Genomic DNA, 23,098 nt, shown 5'->3' on the forward strand with positions numbered 1-23,098 from the left:
TGCTTAAGCTTAAATTGTCAATAGTTGCTTTCAATTTGACAGGAGAATTTTAATGAAATGACCTTAAAAAGATTAGAAATTCTGCTTAGGCTTAAATTGTCAATAGTTGCTTTCAATTTGACAGGAGAATTTTAATGAAATGACCCTAAAAAGCTTAGAAATTCTGCTTAGGCTTAAATTGTCAATAGTTGCTTTCAATTTGACAGGAGAATTTAATGAAATGACCCTAAAAAGCTTAGAAATTCTGCTTAGGCTTAAATTGTCAATAGTTGTTTTCAATTTGACAGGAGAATTTTAATGAAATGACCCTAAAAAGTTTAGAAATTCTGCTAAGGCTTAAGTTGCCAATAGTTTTTTTCAATTTGACAGGAGAATTTTAATGAAATGTCACTGACCGTGGAGGCGATAGGTTTCTAACTTTATTATGAAAAGATGAGTTTTAAGTTTAGCTGTCTGTCTAGTCTTTGATCACTGTAGGAGGGAGGAAACAAAGCGGCTGCCAAATGATTCCATCGTAGAAATGACCAGTTCTCATGTGACAAAATAATTGTCAACAGTGGAAAAATGTTGGGGAAAAGCAACCCACCACGTAAATAATTAGATGGTGGTACTTACTTCTGCCATATTTGGAGAGAGGGACAGAAAGACAGTCTTAGTAAGAGTCACTCACGTTTCAACATAATAAACTAGGTATTTTCATCAAGTATTATTTTTCTAACCAACCAAACCCAAAATTTTCAAGAAAAAACGTTTTATTTTACCAAACCATATTCGGCCAAGTCAGACATCAATAATAAAAACCATTCAGAACATAAATAAAAATGACATTATTCATTTCAATAGCCTATTTATATTGTCTATGGCCCCAATCACTTCATAAAAATAGCGAAAATAACATTAAACTTCTCGATTAGAGTCACCGCATGAGAAAGCGAGAGTTGCCAGGGGGAGGAGTGGGTGGTGGTGGTGGGTAGGTACCTACTACAAATTTATTAATCATGATAATCGTATTACGGAAAATATAGTCGAAGAACACGCACAATAATTTTTAAATAATTACAGGTTAGATTTGACGAAGGGTGGATTATAAAATCCGAAATTATTGCGCGGTTTTGTGTTTAAAATGTTATATTAACATGACAAGATCCATTAATGAACTGCCCTTGTAAGGTAGTTCGTATAAATGGGTATCATATCAGGCCTCAAAGCTATGAATAAATTTTCAAATGATCCAAGACTGATTTTTTCAAAAACACTCAACCAAACTAAATATCTGTTCTACAATTAAAAGATATCTAGTACGGATGGTGAGCTATTTCATGTATTTTTGTTTTAAATTATAAAATATAGAGCATTAAAGAATTCGATTTGCATGTTCGAAGAGGCAACTGTTTGTGAGTTAATGATAATTGTATGTGAGTTAATGACAATTGTTTGCTAGTTAATGATAATTATTTGTGAGTTAATAATAATTATTTGGGAGTTAATGATTATTTGTGAGTTAATTACAACTATTTGTGAGTTAATTATAATTATTTTTGAATTAATGACACTTATTTGCGAGTTAATGATAATTATTTGCGTGTTAATGACAATTATTTGTGAGTTTATGATAATTATTTGTGAGTTAATTACAACTATTTGTGAGTTAATTATAATTATTTGTGAGCTAATGACAACTATTTGTGAGTTAATTATAATTATTTTTGAATTAATGACACTTATTTGCGAGTTAATGATAATTATTTGGGAGTAAATGATAATTATTTGTGAGTTAATGAAAATATTTTTATTGGCTTACTCCTACATGATTAAATTTAAATTATAAACGACCGATTTACGTTGAACTACAAATTTGTCGTACACTAATACATACAAATTTCGACCCAGAAACGCCCTTTTTGGGATGTTTTATTTTATATTTAATTATACACACACACGGTAGGTTTGTTGGGTAAGATTATATTTTGTAATAGTTACTATTAACTCAAAATAAAGTTACCTCTAAAGTCATGAAAATTCGAATTCTTTAATAGCCTATATATTTTTTTAAATTTAAAACACAAATAAATAAATTAGCTCACATCTGAAATTGCATTAAATTTAGATTTTAAAAATTATTAAGTTTAGTTGTATATTTTGGTCTCAAATCCAAAAATTAGGTTTTGTATGAAAATGGATGTATAGAATCAGGATTCAGGAATAAGGAACACCCAGAAAGTGGTGCACCCATGTATGGGTGGTAAAAGAGGAGGGGCGGGTGGCTCTGCTAACCTCCCGTGCCGGGACGGTGGCGATAGAAGCAAGGAAGACCGGCTATGGCCGCTGACACGTACGATTTCCATTTCATTCGAGCATCGCGGCGCGCAGGGAATATTGATGGGATTTGTCTTGTTTATGGGCGCGCTGTGCACCCGCAACTTTGGTATCTACACACTGCAACGTCGCAACAAGCAAACGCAGCAGGCTAATTGCCAACTATTACCCTCAAATGTCACCCACCGCTCGACACGACCAATAACCAAAATACTCGTAATGACGCGCGCGTAATCGTCCCCTCTCATACTCTGGCTAGGTAATGCTGCTCCGTACTCCGTAGTCGCAAGCAAATCAAATACGTACTGCGGATAGAACCATTTCTCTAGTGTAGAAAACTCAAGAGCTGCGAACAGGTTTGGGGCCATAAACTTCGTAGCAACGGGTGAATGAAAACTTGGGCTAAAGGGGGATTGTAATAATGTTCTACCCGTGAAACGAGACTAGTAGCTAGTAGCTATCTACCAACGCACGTGAACACTAAACACTGAATACACTGAACAGAGACAGAGCGGCGAGGAAATTCACTAAATGATCGTTTTCCCTTTTCCGGCGATGTTCGGAATGTTGTTTAGTGAATGTATTGATGACTAGACTTTAATTATCACCAAGCACTCCTACTTCGGTGTTTTTGGAAAATTTTCTCGGATAAGTAATATTCCTCGGACAATGTACTAAATTCAATTAATTCATTTCCGACCATTGATGGTTGTATTTAGTCTATGTTTCCGACCCATTACTACTTTATACCTATTTGATTTAAAGTCTAAAAGCAATTTTCGTACAGCAAAAAACCTAAAGCCTAGGAAGCCAGGGACATACCAAGCACCCTTTTAAAATAGATAAAATATTTCCCCAGAGAGAAAACTTACTGATGTTAAAATATTGATAGTTAATTAAGAATCTCTTAAATATTTTTGGTAATCCGGTTTAAAACAGGATTGTAGACCCTTAACGCATGATTTAACAGGTTTAATTACAATCATTTAGTTAATTATGAATTTCCTATCACGATGTCGGAACACGTCTTAATGAAAATCCTAATATTTTCGCATTTCGACATAATATATTATCAAGACAAATGCACCTACACGGACACGTGAACTGAAGAGCTGAACTAATGGGAAAGGAACGAAGCAACCGCAAATGGCGCGAAACGCCGCTTGCAGTTGCTTCGTTCCTTTCGCGTAATTCGTGCCTCGGCTCGCGTTTCCGTTCGCAAAATTTTTACGTACCATTATGAATTTACTAAAAGTTTATCAGGAAACGGCCTGCAATCCCGTTTTTAATCGGATTACCACAAATTTATTATCTTAATAAATCAGCAATACTCATTTTTCTCTGTGTGGGTAGTAATTTGGATTTGTACCTACAGTTAAATTTTATCGGAAAAATCGATAATTTTTAATAGCAAGTGGTTCGTTACGTTCTGTGACTCAACATTGGTGCGTATTTTCTTTTCCGAGTTCAATAGGAGGCAGTACTGCCTTGAAACACGCACGGGTTTGTTACGCTAATTCTCTTTCTAAACTCTAGTACTGCCTCCTATTGAACACGGAAAAGGAAATACGCGGCCGGGATCATCAGGTGAGGATGCTCATACTCACCAGCTGCGTGGCGTGCCGGATCGGGAGAGGTTGGTTTGCGGAGACCCTTTCACCTCTCCAACTGATCCCTCTTGACCCGTCGCCTTGCGCTGCAGCGGGAAGGATAGAACACACTAATCCCTAGATTCCTAACTTCATACCTTTTTCCTTCCCAAAACTTCCTATCCTTCCTTTCCAAAAAAAACCCTCCACACAGCATCCCCAAAGATGACAATATTTTATTACTTACATACACACACAAACCTTGTCTCTTTATGGTGAGGAAAAGCTATTATTATTTCCCTTTATAATAAATACTGTGCGACATGTAATAAAATATTTTTAGCAATATGTGTTATTTTTTTTTTTTGGTTTCCCATTAACTTTATCATTCGTACGTACATGACGATCGGGTAGGACAGACATTTATTTCGTATATTAACCGCTGTATTGTCATCGAATTTCAGAGAAATGTGTACGCGTTATTGCCATTATTACATTCTTACCCAGGAACTGGAGTCAACAACTCTACCAATCACGCCAAATACGATCGGGTGGGACCGACATTTATTTGGTTTATTAACTGCTGTATTGTCATCGATTTTCAGAGGAGTGCGTATATGTTTTCATGTGTGTACGTGATTGCCACCAAAAACGCATTGTCATCGACAACGAGTCAATCTGCTGAGTTTCAGCACGATCGGATGTCGGGAAGTGGGTTAATTCCCGCTTCCAAGATTTGCATGCATTCATTACCGAAAACAAAAGTAGATAATATTCAAATGGATCTATTTAAAAAAAAGGTTGTATATTTAATGTAAAAAAACACAAATCTTTTATATAAACATCGTTTGTTCTAAATCTTAAATCTCCGAAAGTTCTTAACAGATTACTTTGAAATTTTGACACAACTTTGCATTCGTATACCTTATGTTTTTATATACCTATATTGTATAGATGTAACTTGTGACAGGTAAACACATGCTTTAAAAAAAACAGACCAATCTGTTGGACGTAAAAGCAACACGCGCTATTGTTTCTCTGTCTGCAAAGAAAGACTAGAGTAGAGAATAAATAAATAAAAATAATGGTAGCCTTATTAAATATTTAAATTTTATATGCCAAGTTGAATTTGCTGAAATTGTTCAAATTGCTTTTCGTTTTTAATTTGAAATGGTTTTAAAATTTTATTAACTTAAATTAAGTCTTCCACTTAAAAGAATCAAGTTGTCTTTGATAAAGAAAGATATTTTAATGCGTTGAAATTGTTTTCTATAGTTTAAGTTATTATACTAAATCAAATTACCATTGAAAAATGTCCTTCGCAACGCAGGTGGAGTGAAGGACAATATACAATATCTGTATGTAAGTAAAGAATTATGTTTAGATTAAATAAAATACATATAGAATATAATATATGATTCTACCAATGATCGGTTGGTAGAATACGTAATAATACTGACAAAATGACGTACCTAATCAATATAGATAAATACCAACAAAATAAGTTTGCATCAAGTTTAACAATGCCCCCAACTGAGTAGACTTATTGACTAACAATTATGGCACTTATTGCTGCAGGAGATTGAGCAATAGAAAGTCAATGTTGCCTGTGGGAAGCTGCCGAGTGCTGGCTTACTAAACAAGGTGAGCCACTGGCCCCGCCCGTCAAACTAACCAAGTTCAAGGTCGGCTGGCACATTTTACTCAACACACCACAAACATACACACATTTAGCAACGTATACATATTATTTGCATTAAACTACAATAATAACTAATAACGAATCCAAATGGCAACATTTTTATCCCATTAATAAATATGAACTTATTTTCATCAGTGGTCCTATGATTAACTGATAAACCTTTCTGAGCTAGTAGTTCTGTGAATAGTAACAAAATCAAAATTTCCTCTGAAATCATAAGATTTGTAAGTAGATACTTAAATACGTACCTAATTAATTGTAAACCATAAATAGTTTAAGTAATTCAAATAAGGAATTCTACAATTTGTCAAAATTTAATGTCACTATCTCGATGACAATTCTTTTTTCAAACTTTCTTCATGTGGGTGGGTACCATAATATTGATTATTCCTATTTGACAGCGAACTCTTGCGGGATAAAAATATAGAATACACGGCCACGTAACAAACATATTTACAGACAGTTGAAACGGTCGAGTTAAAGCAGGACTTCGCTACACTCAGTCAATAAAACATTTACTTGATGTGGTTAAAACTTCACATTTCAGACCATTCATTCTCCAATAAAAAAAACTCAAGAATTAAAAACGTGCACATATGTATGCGATCCTATAAGCAAATATTTGCTTACTGAGTATTTCATGATGAAACTTGGCTAATGTGTATGGCGTCAGTTATGTAAAATTTCATTCGGAAAGGGTGGGTTTCAAGGTCAGGAAATAACGTAAAACTAGAGATTTCAGTAAATGCGTAATATTGTTATATCCAGGTTATACGTTTCATTGCTCTAATTTATATTTCTGGCAACACTTAAAATACTAACGTACCCTAAGCAGGCAATTCAAAATTTACGTGTTCAGAAAACGTCAAATAAATAATTAGAAAAGCCTCATAATTTAATGGTCGGAGTTATCAAACGGTATGTATAAACACGGTAACTAGAACGATCTATAAAACTTATGAAATAGGTCCTCAAATATGATAATTCAATCTGAAATAGTATCTAAATCTATAAATACCGGTTTTTCCTTCCCACCAAATTCATCAATAACCTTCGAACATGTCAATAAAACCCAATGCCTTTTACAATCTTAAGTACTTATTAAAAATATTTTAATGTAAACTCGACCGTCAAAAGATATGTCAGTTTGTAAAAAAAAATAAAACACAGAGAAGGCCCTAGACAGGTGTTTAATTTGAAATTCTCTGATGATATAAACTATTATAATACCTACTGCTGCTCTATTAATATCTGTGAAAACGAGTGCCTAAATAAATTATTAAAATGCGTGGGTTTATAATATGAAGAAAGTATCGGGATAAAAATCAAATACACAACGTAGCGAATGGTCGATTATACTGCTGAGAAAGTTATTGAAATAAAATCAACGTACATAAAAAAATTCTCCGGTGGATACCTACTTGATAATATTATACACTCAGTGCGAATCAATAGTTGTTATTATATTATTTTACTTTGAGCAAAATATACCTATTTATATCAATAAACATAATTCACATAGTGTAGCAAACTAAATTGAATGTTTTAAACAATAATAAATACCTAATCTATGTTAGTTGTGTTTTCATCAATATAGCCCACCTATTTATTTGTCTCGGCAAAGGAAAATTTCCAACCGACACAGGCCACAGGCCTAGTAGTAGTAACTTACGTGTATACACCTAAAAAACATGTATACTGAAAAAATAACTAATATTATATCGCTGACTGAAATAATATATTTTACTTTATTTATGTACATTCACTCTTCTCGATTGTGAAGTTTTCAAGTAGGCTGTATAGCTAGGTACTTGCGCCTGCGTTACTTTTATTTTGTTAAAAACACCTAATAATACAATATGTGGTGTAAAATGGAAGGAAACAATTATTTGGGAAATTAATACATTTCCTGGATAGATTGTTGTAGCAGGTTTCCAGGGAGCTATGTCGGAAAGCAACTTTAATACGAGCTCACAAACAATAAAAGCTTGGTTATATTTCGTTTGGAAGATTCCAAATACTTATGAACCTAGTACGTACGATCTTCTTACGTTAATATAATATAATTGTCATGTATGTGGACGAATAGACGTTCGGTATCAAGTTAGAATCTAAGCAGAATACAGGAAAGCGTCCCAACTCTAATCATGAACATTACAATAATTAAAATAACACACAAAAATCACCAGCTCAAAAGGAAAACCTTAAACCTCAAGGAATCCGATTAAATCAATTAACTTGTAATGCAACATCTTTTCCTAACTGCGAGAAACTTTCTCTACCCAATGTAAATATTTAGAAAACTGCGAAAATCCCGACAAAAATAGAGCAGGAAAATCGAATGGAGAGTGAAAGTCAAGACTAATTTTAGAGGGTATGAAAAAGGCTTCCGGGTTTTACTCACTTGCATCGGCCAGCTCTACCTCATCGTCAGATTCTGTCCCCGAGTCGTGTCCATCAACCTGCAACACAAGGCCCCATCACACATTAACATTAGCACCAGATACTTTACAATAAACAAACTGCTGAAAAATCAACTCGACGTCAGCCATATTTGACGCCGATCGCTACAAAAAGCCGAGGAAAATTCTATTTCTGAGGAGGCAGGGGTGCCTGAAGATAGCACCGATAGCCTGTTTAAGGTTTTATCACTTCCCGAAGCTTTGGCTAAAATCAAAATGACCAGATTGTGGTGGTAAATAATCAAATCCTTTGTTCTCTTCGAGCTCTGGGGCAGCCATTTTCTACGAAGCTATGACCTTCATAAAACATTTGACCCGACAGTAAATTGACGGAAAAAGTAGTTTTAATACAAATACAAACCTTTTCAGGGATATTTTCTTCATTCAAGGAATGCGTACGAAGTTTGTGAGTCAGAAATTTAAGCATATTTTCGAGATTGAAACCGGCTGTCACTCCCGACTAGCGATGACACTTGACACAACGCTAATACCATAAACGTCAAATACCGGCAAATATCTCAATGTCCATTCAAAATGAGGGGTCGCGCGATTTGTTATAGAATTTATCGGTTTAAATTGAGCTACGGGAATAGGTGATAATCCATTTTATGTCTAATTATGACATTTCTATTATTCCGAAGTAAGCGGCACAGACAACCGACTCCCGCAGACAACCGGCTACTACTAAATAGTAGCCTTGCGTACAACGCAGTCAGCTGAAGTGGGTTCAGTCCATTATTACTATACGGGTGTGCACTGTGCTGGCTTTTCTCAACAAACTATCTTATCGGTGCGGCTGGGCGTTTACTTCAACACGATTACGAATCTGGATTATTTTAGTTAGTTGATATATTTCCTTAAAAAAGGCATTGGGGATATTTAATATGATTTTGGAAAGTGTACGTTCTGGAACATTTTATTATGTCAGTAAATAATGGACCGCTCCGTAACCCATTGATGACAAAGGACCCGAATACACACAAGATTGAACGTGATTGGCTGAAAGCTGTAGTACTGAGAATTGAATTAGCTTTTGCCTCTTCTTTCTTACACATCATCTTAGACGTTCTCCCTTTTCCTTTTCGGTACGTACGTCTTAGCGGAAACCCAAAGATCGTTCCCGGCGAAACGTGGATTCATGCGAAAGTGAAGTTCAAACGTACGTCCCGGAAGCTTTACGATGAATTCGCGTGCGCTAGAGAGGGATAAAACTAGTCCACGCTTGAAGTTATGTAATTCGCGGTTGTAATTCGTATTTGTAGTTATCTCAGAATGAAAATGAAACAATTTTCCTTCGCCAGCGATGGAACGTGCGTGGGATTCGCACGCCGCGTATGAAAATGTCACTGTCACCGCAGGGAGCTCGATAGTCGCAATATATATCTCATTAAACGGATTTTCATGATAAACAACATATTATGAAAGAATTTGCTCAGCTCTGAGCAAATTTTGTTTCAGTACCTATATTGCAGATTGCAGTAGTGGACTTCCCCTTAACCCCCTAGGTGCGTTTATTGTTTTGTCATAGTTTCATAAGAAATGTCAATAATCTATGGAAAAATAAAGAAATAATAGTCAATATTTTTATGACATTTGATTATTTATTATAACTTCTTTGATTTGCTTCATAAAACGGCATTGCCAATATTAAATATATCAAATGAGCAGGTGACAGATTCCTGAGGCGTATGTGGGTAAAACCTATATGGAGATCTACAAAGAATGCATTGCTGATGTAAGCGTAATGAGTAAGATTAAGAGAAAGTGACGCTGCATGTAGAGCGAATGAACGAAAAAATAATGTAAAGAGATACTTGAGTAGGGCTCTTGGACTTAATGGAAGAGTGTGTATGTTTGTGAATGAGGCAAGGAGTGTGTGCCAAGACCAAGAAACAGTGAGATGGTTAGTTAGTTAGCTGACAGGGAAATGTGTTCCCCATGATTTAACCAAGTTTGCAAGATATTTTCTACGGCACAGCTTTTACATTATTTTAAGAGTTGCTGTTGATTTTCCCAAAAATTAATAAAATTGGCTCACCACACTCGAGAGGCATAAAGTATCATGTCAATCGATATCGGCATACCGCACCGTTTTATTTAAATATTTTTATTATATTTCAATAAGAACCCATAAAAAACAGCAAATGCTGTGTTGTTTATCGCAATCTAAATAAAAAGGTTTCACTTCACATATCACATTTCAAATATGAAAAAAATATTTCTTTACCACTTTTAAAATGGCAACTGGAAAACTCAACACAGAGACAATTCAACACACCTTTAAAAAGTGATATAAAGTCATAAAAAGTGATAAAACCAAAACTGGGTTAAATAGGTTAGTTTTTCATCGCTTTTAGTGACTACACTTTTTAACTCCTAAGGCCTCAGCCATATTTTGCCAGACAGTAGGAGAATTTCCGCTTTGCAATAAAATCCAAATGAATTGAATATTTCTGAATGTATCGAAAACTAAAAACTGTTTTTAAAAGGTGTTGAAATACACTTTCAAACATTATTAGAAATAAATATAAATTTTTTGAAATATTAAAATTTTGAATGCAAACATAAAAACGTCTCACTAAAATTACTTGTAATAAAAAATAAATTTATTTTATTACGCAAATGTATTACATATGCTATTGTTTTGGTTTCATAAAGGTGTACATTTTAATTCTTCTGTGGGTAACTTTGAATATAAAGCTTGGTGTTTTCTCTTTCTAACACCGTTTTAGTTCATATTTCTCACCACAACAGTATGAACAAATTAACTAAAGAGTTAAAGATGTGTTAAATTATCATAGTGTTGAGTTATCATGGAATCTTTTAAAATACTACTCAAGTACAGTAGAATCATTTGAAAGAGATTTTTGCTTGTGTGACTGCGGGGTACGAGGGGACTGCGTATTTTATAAAAAATTGTGAATAGCTAATATGTAACCACTGTTCAATAGTACCTAAAAAAAAAGAAATTATATAAAAATAAAGCCAAGTAATTAGTAAAAATATATATTTATAAAAAAAGTATAAAAATTCTTTTAAAAAATATATTTATTATAATAACATCACCATAAAACAAACTAAGCACCTAGTCAGGCAAACACTTTTCATAAATCTGCTATAAATTTTAACATTCGTATAGCAAATATAATTTCTTTTTTTTTCATATCCAACCTTGTATTTACATGGTGTCTATAAACTGGCAAATATAATGTAAGTTTTATAAAAAATATTCAAATATGAACAGATAATTTATAAATCATAATCATGAACTTTATTTAATACAGTCAACATACAGTGTATAGGTTGCACAATTAGAGTTGATGGGAAACAACACATACTGTAACACTCTCGGCAGCAATTTTTTAAATGTTACCGAGAAACAGTTTTTGTCTTACTTACGTCCTATGATTATTATATTAGTGAGAAAGAGACAACTAGTGTAGATCTTTATCAAATTTGTATATTCTATATTTTTTACAGTTATTCGAAACAATTTTTTTTTTTTACTTTGAAAACATATATTTTTCAAATTTCTTCTTTAAAGTTGAATCACAAGTTTGAAACATGTTGTATGCAAGCAATGCATTTGCATAAGGATGTGTTTTATAAAAACCGCATAGTGGAAAATGATAAACAAATTTATAAAAGATATATTATGCGTACTATGTCAAAGCATTATCTAATAATGTAATAAAAAGTTTACATTGAGATTTCTTGATAATCTACATACACATATGTGGTGTCTGTAAACTAACGGTACAAGCGAGAAACTTGTGAACGTATATCACATTTGGAGATGATTTTTTGATTTGAGCTTTCGTTTTCGACTGTATCAAGTCCAAAATTCAAAATTCCAAAGTTGGAATTTTTTAGGTCAAATTTGAAACAGTCGATACCGGGTTGCCATCATCTGTCTTTTAATGTTTTTTTACCTTTTCGAAAAAAAATTCCAGACACCGTGTATTATTTTATAAATACTAAGTACCTACCTACATAATTCTTGTAAACATTTAATCATGGAATACATTGTTTATCAATTACATAGAAAATTCAAATACAACATCAAAATTACAGAGTTTCAGAAAAATATTATTAAAAGATGAGTGGGTACAAAAATTAAATATATTTCATACAATAATAAATTGCGAGTTCTCTTGAGAAAAATATAAAACTTTGTTTATAATCAAATATTTATAAATATATTATTAAGTTCTTATTTTAGAGACAGTGGGTAAATACTAGAAATAACATCGTAAATTTGTGAAAATAATTTTTGGCTTCTTTAAAGCGTAAATTTAATATCTACCAACTATATGAACAAATCCTAAAGACAATGAATCCTAATCGCCGATTAATCGTAAAACCCAAAAACTATATTGAAATTAAAAAAAAAAAACACAGATTTGGTTATGCATATATTATGTGTGGCAACAGATAAATATTAATAGACATGCAGTCATCTGTAAAAAAACAAGTATACACTAATCAAACTATTTAAAATATCAAATATCGAAAATCAATTCCATTGTAGTGATGGGTGAGCTCAGAGCGTATGAGCATTGAGCATACTTGTGCTTGTCCGATATGGCTTCCCCGATACACCTTCCAGCTTTACAGCATATGAATCATTGTACGACTTTTGGTACCAATACGCTACCGATATTACAAAAATATTACCGATATTACAAAAATATTACCGATATTACAAAAATGTTACTGATATTACAAAAATATTACCGATATTACAAAAATACTACCTATATTACAAAAATGTTACTGATATTACAATAATATTACCGATATTACCAAAATATTACCGATATTACAAAAATATTACTGATATTACAAAAATACTACCTATATTACAAAAATGTTACTGATATTACAAAAATATTACCGATATTACCAAAATATTACCGATATTACAAAAATGTTACTAGTATTACAAAAATATTACCGATATTACAAAAATATTACCGACATTACTGACATTACAAAAATACTACCTATATTACAAAAATGTTACTGATATTACAAAAATATTACCGATATTACCAAAGTATTACCGATATTACAAAAATGTTACTAGTATTACAAAAATATTACCGATATTACAAAAATATTACCGATATTACAAAAATATTACTGATATTACAAAAATACTACCTATATTAAAAAAATGTTACTGATATTACAAAAATATTACCGATATTACCAAAATATTACCTATATTACAAAAATGTTACTAGTATTACAAAAATATTACCGATATTAAAAAAATATTAGCTATATTATAAAAATATTACCAATATTACAAAAATTTATATTTTTTTTACAAATTTTGGTAGAATTGCATATTGCAGATCTTTTTTTGTGCTGTGAATTTGTTTTATACATTACGGCAATCTTGACATGACAATATTAACAAGTAATACCTTTCCCCGCAAGACTATTGGCAGGCAAGACAATAATTTGGCAATAGATAATTTATCTTGCTCATTTACCAGCATTTTCATATTTGAAGAGATTCATTTATATTAAAACTACTAACACTTTTGTTCACATTGATATTATAAATTTGAAGCACCTTTTCAATAAAATGATGATTATTTTTACATTGACCTTTTATGTATTCACCAACGTATCCTTAAGAATTATACTATTAAAAAATCATTTCTCTGAATATAACAAACTACTGATGATATAAATATGTAAACACATTATTTGGTAAGATGGAACAATATTAAAAACATAATTTTGCAAAAAAACAAGTACGAAAATAAAATCAGCTGGTGCAACTGCGATCATGAAGTTAATGACAAAGTAGCAACAAAAGATTGGTCAGAGAATGTTAAACTGGTATCAGAGAATGGGTTAAGAATTACGCATTTTATTTTAAATGGCCTATAACTGAAAACATAAGCAAATTTTGGTCTCTAGATTAAGACTAGAGAAAATAACATAATTTATTGTTCTAATAGAAATTGAGATCCTCGTTAAGAAGAAACCAAAATCTAATTCAGCGCCACAAACATTACTTTAAAACTTATTATATTCTGAAGATTTCACTTTTTAAAACTAAAAATTTGTTTTTCACTCTTTGCATTAATTATGCACAATAAGTACAGGCAAATCTTTTTAAAGAGAGCATGTTAGAATGTATCTGTGTACGCCGATACGTACGATGAACCTAAAAATGAGAAATTGTTAAATAGATTATGAGAATTTTATTCTATTCTAAATTGACACCTCAGACCGTGGCAAGGCGAAGTTAGAACCCCATCCAAAGTGACGAACTATACTGCACCTCGATTTACTGTCAGATACAAACAAAATGGCGATTTCGAAGGTTCAAAGTGATGTTAGAACTTCGTTATACAAGTATATATATAATTGAGATTTTCATTGCAAAAAGTATTGGCGATTTATTTTTGGAGTTTTATGCCGTGTCGCGCTACCTCCTTCTTTAGCCAACGTTTAGGACAGCATAACGATTTCCATCATCCATTACACATCTGCCCTGATGACACAGTAATGTTGTCCGAAACGTTGGCTAAAGAAGGAGGTAGGGCAACAAGGCATAATACCCCAAAAATAAATGACTGTAAAATTGTCAGCTGTCAATATGTCCAACCGAGGTGATGATATGGTAATATAACTAACCAAGGCATGAATTTGAAATCATTGAAAAACTGTTCATTCTAAAAACGAAAATTGTTCATCGAGAGTCGAGAGATTCAAAAATGATTAGGTTCATTAAATAAGTGTTCTTTTAAGATATCCCTCAGGTACTTTGGATTATTCTGGACAAACTCCCTAAGTTTCCTTTCCACTTCATAAATCTTGCGCATCTGCAGTTCGGAGGCCTGAATTTCTTGCTCCTTTTGTGGCACGGGAATCTGCATACTTGAAAGTAAACTGTCTAGGCCCTGTGGGAAGTCAAACCGTGTCCCGGGGTTTATTCTCACCAGATGGTCGTTTTCAGAATCTAAAGCGCGTACCCTGGAAAAGATAAATAATAGTGTTGTTAAAAAAAAACTTCGGTTGCAGAAATAATCTTCTTAAAGAACCCCCCCCCCCCTCCCCAGGGTTTATTCAAATTAACATGAATATTGTGAATATTTTTTCTCATAAATCTTATGTGTATAGAAAAAAAAATCACAAAAGTTGACAATATTCTCTATGGCATCTTTTTTGTTGTTGTTAGGTTTGCAGTCCTTATTCCCACAATGAAAACCACACAATCTTTTCTATGGCATCTATTTTTCCTGCTAAGTTGCAGTTCTTATTCCCGCCACAAAAACCATATTATTTGATGGCAAATAATAATCAAAATTCTAAACAAAAAAATATTCCCAAAATTTTCAAATTTAAGCATTAAATATGCTCTATAATATTTGGAAACAATAATTCAGGTGTCAAAGGGTTAATAACTTAATGTTCTCTGTCAGAACAAGGATAACATATATTAATTTTTATCAAAATTACAACCTTCCCATGCTTTAGAATTTCTTTTTAATAATAAGAATTCTTGACCGGTCAGTGGCTGAGTTGGCATCGCGTTTGGTTCCCATCCAGGCGTTGTGTGTTCAATTCCTTGGCTGGCTAAGTCCTCCATCACAACAAAAGCAACATTTTCCACTCACTGTGGTGGTAGTAGAAGATTTTCAAATATTGTCAGGTTATTCGTAATAATCGTAACCCAGGAATGTTTGTCTTTCTTAATAAAAAAATTAGATGAAAAATTCTAAAGAAGAACCTAATGCTTTTTAGAGCTATGTTGCAAGTGACTATTGTATATTCTAATAGGAACTAAGTTGTTTTTTTTAATTTACAGGAGGAGGAAAAGATTGATCAATCCATGGTCTTGATTTCACAAAAAAAATAGTTATGTGCTATTAGAATAAAAGTAACAATGTTAGCTTGGTTGTGGTGAACTATTTGAATATGAAATGGTTATGTGCTATTAGAATAAAAGTAACAAAGTTAGCTTGGTTGTGGGTGAACTATTTGAATATGAAATGGTTATGTGCTATTAGAATAAAAGCAAAAGGATAAAAAAATGAATGTAATTATGCATTTAGATACTTGTCATAATATGCTGACTACGCTGGCTTCTGCTGTTAATATAAATGAAAAATGTACTATTTAGGTAGAACACAATCACTTTGCGGTTTGGACGTATGTAATATGTATTAAAAATAATCTATGCATGTAGGCATTTACATACACTGTGTGAATCACTGTTATTTATGTACATGCTGGCCTGATAAGACTCGGGTAAATATTTCAATAAATTGTGAGTTCGCACAAAAGGCCTTACTAATAATCGTGTTTAAAATTTTACACATCTAATAAACAACCATTAACCTTTAGAATGCCGGGGGTAAAATCCCTATTGCCTGCCGAATACTGACTGACACTATTTTCATAATAACTTACTCGTTTTTTTGCAAATTGTAACGTCTTACCTGATAAAGTACTTATATATTTCTAAAAATAAAATATATACCCCAGGATAGCTACTTATATTCGAAGAATCTTTTTTCTCTCTAATGTTATAAAAATCTTTTACGTAATTAAGATATTCTTGAGATTTATTATATTTCCAGCTAAATAAGCGTTATTTAGAAAAAAGGCTTTCTTTTATAAACACAGTATGTACTGTTGTTTGCGAATGGTAGCAGAAGTCGGGGACGCCCGAGGAAGATATGTCAAGAGTCAGAATAATAGAAGATTATGTATGAGATGATGTATGAATGTGAATGAGGCAAGAAGTGTGTGCCAAGACCGAGTTGTTTGGCGATCTGTCCTCTCTGCCTACCCCTGCGGCGAAATGGCGTGATGGTTAGTTAGTTACTGTAAAACTTTGAAAATGAAAAATTATCATATTTGTCTTGAAATTTTGTGAAGCACTTTTTCACAGATAAAATAAATGTATTTTCAAGTGACGAAACAGTAAGATAGAATAATACACATTAATTCCTTGCCGAGCGAATAACAATAAATTGTATGTTAGGTGCATTTTTTAAGGTTCATAATACCATAAAATCGAGACAAGGACGGTAAGCTACTAGGACTTGGCACACTAAGGGTTAATGTAGGGTAAATAGTTGTGTAAAATTCAAACATATATATTTAATGGGAAGGGGGAAAGTGATCTACGTATGTAGTTTATAAATGTACAATTAGGAAAATTGTACATTTATGGCTGGCTAAGACTATCTAACACTAACTGCTTAACTGCTGCAAAATAACAATAATTTTTAACTCTCAAATGAGCTTCATTTAAAACAAAGTGATCAACTAGAATGCTAATTGCAGAAATCTCTTGTTTCAGTTCTTATATTCCATAACATGAGAAGAAACTGACAAAAAAAATCCGTGAAAACCTTTAGCTGCGAAGTTAATGCTACCTTTATCATTTATCAATCTTACCTCACAACGAAGAATTTTCTATACGTAGTATTAGTCACATCGTTAGGTATAGACTTCAAGGCTTGTATCATGTGGTAATCCGGTGACCTTGGGCTGCGATATGGAATTTCAGCTCCTGAAATAAAGAAAATCACATCATTCAAAACTGGAAAAGAAAAGAAATTTAAAAAAAACTGCAGCATTTAAAATTCTTTCGCAGCGGTCATCCCCCATTGTATAATTGATAAAGCTTAACCCCTAAGGCCTCTGGCATATTCTGCCAGAATGTTGGAGTATTTCTGTTTTATAAAATACAAATAAATGGAATATTTCTGAACGTATTTGAAAACTAAAAACTGTTTTAGAAAGTTGATGAAATACGCTTTCACACTTAAATGATTAGAAATAAGTGTGTAATTTTTGAAATATTGAAATTTCGAATGCAAACATGAAACATTTTTTTAAAATGGCACATCTTACGTATTTTGTAACTAGAATTACTGAAAACGAAAAAAAACCACATTTTATTAGACAAATATATTACAAACGTTATTTTCCACACTTTTTTGTTGTTTTATGTAAAAGTAATCAATACAAAATTCAGTTTTATAAACTTTTTTCAAATTGCGGTCGGACTTTCATGTACATTTTAATTCTTCTGTTAACTTCTAGATTCGAATATAAGGTGTGGGGTTTTCTCATTCTAACACTATTCAGATCATATTTCTCACCACAACAGTAAGGGAGCCACAACGATTTCGACGAGACCAAATGGAACAAATTAGCATGAGGGGTAAACTAATGAGTTGACAACTACCGTACGTAGTAAAAGAAAATATTAAATTTTTTAAAGATAAACTTATGTTTACAAAACAAAGTTTTTATGCAAAGCACAAAGAATAACAAATTATACTTAAAAATAAACCAAGTGCATTAGTGCACCTGACTGGAAATCAGTGCAGGTTCAATTCAGGATAATTATTATTGCTTATAATAATTTGATATTATTTTGTTTTTAGTTCGGTCATTCTTCTGCATTGAAAAAATATTGTGCATAATAATTATTTCAAAAACCACTGCCATGTCAAAAATTAAGTAAATTGGAGGATAAGGAAGAAAATCTGTGTTCTGAAACAGCAAAAACTCTCCAATAATGAGTTGATTCGGGGTAATAGGGTTTCCTCCTCCTTTAGCCAACACTTCAGACAGCCTTACAGTGCTCATCAGCAGGGCAGATTTATAGATTGTGGTGTCACTTCTACACAAGTAAATATGTGATTTTTCACAGAAACTTAACTGAAAGGCTGTCATTAGTCTAAAAATAAATCATCACTCTATACTTGTGGCAATAGAATCTTAAAACATTTCTAATTTAAAAAAAATTTCCTATCAAATCTTAATAAATCTTTTTTTAATATTATCTTGACACATAATTATTAGTAGAGACTACAGGGTTAAGTGCAATAGTTCTTGGTATCCGGTAATTGACAGTTACACCACAGCTAAATGCAGAAAAACATTTTAAATAAATAAATGTACATATTTTTTTTTACTGTAATACCAGCTCTTAGAGGATTAGAGTTGGCAACACAATATCACATCTACACACATAAGCACACTTCACCACAATCTTTACACATCTGCCCTGATGATGGACAATGTAATGCTGTCTGAAAGGTTGGAGGTGGTGCAACACGTCATAATACCCCAAAAGTAAATCACTCATACCTTTGGCTGAGAAAATTTATAATGATATCGAACTCAATTACTGTTAAACTTATTGTGAAATCGTAATCGGCATTATCGTAATAAAAGCAGTAGGTAACCTTGGTGGCCTCCCATAGTCATGCTGTTCAGGGAGCAGCTCTGCAGCAGGTCAATGCAGGGAGTGGCCAGGATGACCACAGCACTCTTCCGGTCCCGCAGCACCTTCTCCACATACTCGTGAGGGGACTGAGCCATCGCGTTGAACTGGGCATTATCGTAAATATCAAATACCTACAGAACAAACACATGATTAATACAATTTTTTACACAGGAAAACATGTAATTGAAAATACAAATTTTGAATAAGTGTCATTGTCATTCGGAGACAAGGGATAAAATACTTATCAATAATCAAATATTTTCACCAAAATTTCATTTTTCAAAATTGTAACTGAATTGTCGAGAATTCCGACTTTTTGCGATCTTTCACGGGTCTGCACTAAGTATACAATGTATACATTATAAATATCAAAACGTGAACCTGTCAACAGGAACAAAATACCAGGAGCACAGAAATGTCTTAGGGTAATTTGTGTTAATTTCTGCCGTGGTGCTACAATTATACAAAATAATAATAAATGTCAAATGTGAACATGCCAACAAGAACAAAATACCAGGAGCACAGAAATATAATAAGGTATTTCCATTTGGTTATTTTAAACATTTATTGCTCAGTGACTGTAGGTGTTAAAAATCACATAACAAGGATTTTTTTTACTGTGATTTTTCATGGTTCTGCGCTAGTTTTCTTCTAAATACGAAATTACATAACATGTTGATGAAAGATGAAAACTGTAAATTGTGGGGAAATGCTTTTTGGAAAAACTTGCTTAGTAGTTTTTCTACGATCCCGGAGAATACTTTTTCAGTGGGTTTTGGTTGGTTGGATAATTTTGACGGTTGAGCTTTTCATTTAATAATATAGTCACTAACTTCCAAAATAAATTAATCCTTACCTGGCAATTGGCACGTTCCGCAAGATAACTTCTAAATTCAGTCATGGTGTCCATGAATGGGCTACAGTCCCGGGCGTACAACAGGAAGATCTTGTCACACTGCTCAATCTGGATACCAGCTTCCGAGTCGTGAGTAGCGATGATTAACTGTGGTGGTGCCCGTCGGCTGTCCAAATACCGTTTTATCGCAAACACAATAATTATAATTAAAAGAACGACCGACGAAAGAATTATCCATTTCGTATTGGATTCTGGCTTACTGGGGACTACGATTTCAGTAGTCAAAGACTTTGCTGCCCTCTCTGAAAAAAAAAAATATATAAATTTACATATCTAATCGTTATTTATTTATTTATTTAACGCCCAGAGGGCTTTTACATGGTTGGTAGTATTATTTTAATTTGACAGATATTTTGAAACATAAAAAATAAGAATAAAATTACATTTGATAAAAGCTATGCAACAAGTCATACAAACACAAGAAACAAAAACAGAAAATTACAGCTATTTGTAGGTTTACATGATGTGTTTAGGAGTATTGTTGTATATATATTAGTGTGGGCCGATTTTTTTTTCTTCAGAATTCCATTTGACGCTACTTATAAAAAGTTGTCTTTGTATTTAAAACATCAAAATAATATACTTTAAAAAAAATCAAAAAATATCTTAAGGCTCCACTTTGCCTTTAAAGTTGGAGAAAATATGCTAAAAATTAGTTTTTTTCAGTCTCATTATAAAGTATTCTGGATCAGTTTAATCATGTGCATTTATGAAATCTTCTTTAATAAAGTATGTAGCTTTACTGTATATAACTAGAATCTATTATTTTTGTAGTAATACGACACAAAAAAGTTCCCGCCCCCAGTTCCTGTTTCAAAAAAAAAAGTATCTCAATTAAGGGAAACAAGCTCCCGACTGTTCGATATTTGTTCTTGTAAATATAGAGACAATTATTGTACTTGTTCGAAAGCAAGGAAAGTTTCCCTTAAAGAAAAATAGTTTTTGGAAGACCAAAGAGGTGAGAGAAAAATGTTCATCGGCAGTGTTGATACACCGACTACGAAACAAATGGAAAAATTTATGAAGAGAAAGAGAAACGATCTCACTAAAATAAAAGACCAGGTGTGTGAAAAAAAATAATTTGTAGACACTGTATCATTATCTTCCACTTCAACATCAAAATCATCTTCTCCAATCGCAAAATCAAGTAGGTTACTTAAGACTAATACCACTGCTTTTCCGACGACCAGCAAATCTCCATCTTTTATATTTCTCTCCAAGTTCTGTGACAGGTTCAGGATATCGGATCGAGCTGGTGCAGCAATCGCTTCTGCCGTTTTTAATGATTACAACATAATAACGCAGGATAATACTAATAAAGTAATAGATAAAAATAGACTGCGTCACGCACGTCTGCGTACCAGATCTATACTCATGAAATCAAAAACTTGGGATAAAGTAAGTGGATTATTTTTTGATAGTCGAAAGGACAAGACTTTGGTTAATATAAAAAAGGACAGAAATATTATAAAAGCACGGTACTTGAAGAATACGTATCGTTAATCGTTGAACCAGGATCTCATTTCTTGACCCATATTACCCCTAGGTCAGGCACTGCCGTAAATATAACCAAAGCAATTATAGAATACTTTGCTTGTCAAAACATTTCACTTGACCATTTAAAAGCAATTGGTTGTGATGGTACAAATGTTAACACGGGACAACTGGTGGTGTGATTCGAACGATGGAGAGAGACTTAAATCCAGTACAGTGGCTGATCTGTCTTTTTCATTGCAATGAGCTGCTTCTACGCCATTTGATTATTAAGTTGGATGGCATGACTACTGGACCTCGTGCTTTTTCCGGCCCGTAGGTTCGGCTCTTCATAATTGTCATAATTTGCCGGTTCAATCTTTTTTAAATATTGATATGGAGTACTCGACCGATGTCCTGCATGCTGATTTAAGCACCGATCAAAAATACTTGCTTGATATTTTCAAAACAGTTCCCAGCGGACGTTGTCATCCTGATATTGCCAGAAGAAACCCAGGAGTGATGTCACATGCACGATGGCTTACTACAGCGAGTCGTATCCTACGACTGTATATTGGATGGATAATATATGCATATTAACCACATTTATCATGAGGGTATATGTTCCCATGTGGTTTGATATAAAACTACATGGGTCGTGCAAAGATGGTGCGAGGCATATTTATAATATGATAATCTATTCGCGCTATCTTCCGGACAAATTAAAAGCCATCATTTATCCCGTAATACAGCGAAATGCTTACTACACTCATCCGGAAAATTTACTTTTATCAATGATAACCGATGAATCGCCTATCATCAAAGAACTTGGGATAAGACGTTTGTTGAAAGCCAGAGAGTTTTCCCGGACAGAGCTCCGAACATTTAAAGTACCAACATTGAATTTTAATACACAATGCTATATTGATATGATATCTTGGCAAGATACGCCGATCACATATCCTCCCATTTTAGAAGTTGTAACAAAACAAGACCTGGAGGATCTTAACCTAACTTCAGAAATCAGTTCCATTTTCATAAAATTTGAGAAATTCCCCTGTCACACACAATCGGTAGAACGCTGTGTGAAGGTTGTAACTGAAACATCTTCAAAAGTGTGTGGCAAAAGAACAGGGAAGGCCTTATTACTACCACCATAATCTCCAGAAAAATATGCCAAAAAGTGAAACTAAGCGTGATTTCATACCGGAATAATTGATTACGTTTATTTCTATACGATATCTGTAATATTTATGAGTTAAATTCTTAATGTTGAAACAACATTTAATACTAAATAAATTATTTTGAAAATTGTAATTATAACTCTTTCATTACCTTATCACTTGGGAATAATTC

The 23,098-nt window shown here is 33.0% G+C and overlaps 2 protein-coding genes across 2 annotated transcripts in view; both read right to left on the bottom strand.

Moving 5' to 3' along the window:
- The window catches only part of Reph (Regulator of eph expression), a 173,086-nt gene extending 164,262 nt beyond the window's left edge, over positions 1 to 8,824 (bottom strand). The window contains exons 1-2 of the mRNA XM_089635939.1: positions 8,431 to 8,824; positions 8,012 to 8,069 (exon numbers count right to left, since the gene is read on the bottom strand). Coding sequence (XP_089492065.1) covers positions 8,012 to 8,069; positions 8,431 to 8,496 — 124 coding nt within the window. The 5' untranslated portion in view covers positions 8,497 to 8,824. The remainder of the gene's footprint in view (positions 1 to 8,011; positions 8,070 to 8,430) is intronic.
- A 2,312-nt stretch (positions 8,825 to 11,136) lies between these two features.
- The window catches only part of LOC149421307 (uncharacterized), a 52,530-nt gene continuing 40,568 nt past the window's right edge, over positions 11,137 to 23,098 (bottom strand). Inside the window, exons 5-8 of the mRNA XM_089635940.1 lie at positions 20,210 to 20,511; positions 19,313 to 19,484; positions 17,508 to 17,622; positions 11,137 to 15,071 (exon numbers count right to left, since the gene is read on the bottom strand). Coding sequence (XP_089492066.1) covers positions 14,807 to 15,071; positions 17,508 to 17,622; positions 19,313 to 19,484; positions 20,210 to 20,511 — 854 coding nt within the window. The 3' untranslated portion in view covers positions 11,137 to 14,806. The remainder of the gene's footprint in view (positions 15,072 to 17,507; positions 17,623 to 19,312; positions 19,485 to 20,209; positions 20,512 to 23,098) is intronic.

The sequence above is a fragment of the Hesperophylax consimilis genome, chromosome 9 (assembly GCF_061612785.1).
Source record: "Hesperophylax consimilis isolate HC1 chromosome 9, BYU_Hcon_1.0, whole genome shotgun sequence".
NCBI lineage: Eukaryota > Metazoa > Arthropoda > Insecta > Trichoptera > Limnephilidae > Hesperophylax > Hesperophylax consimilis.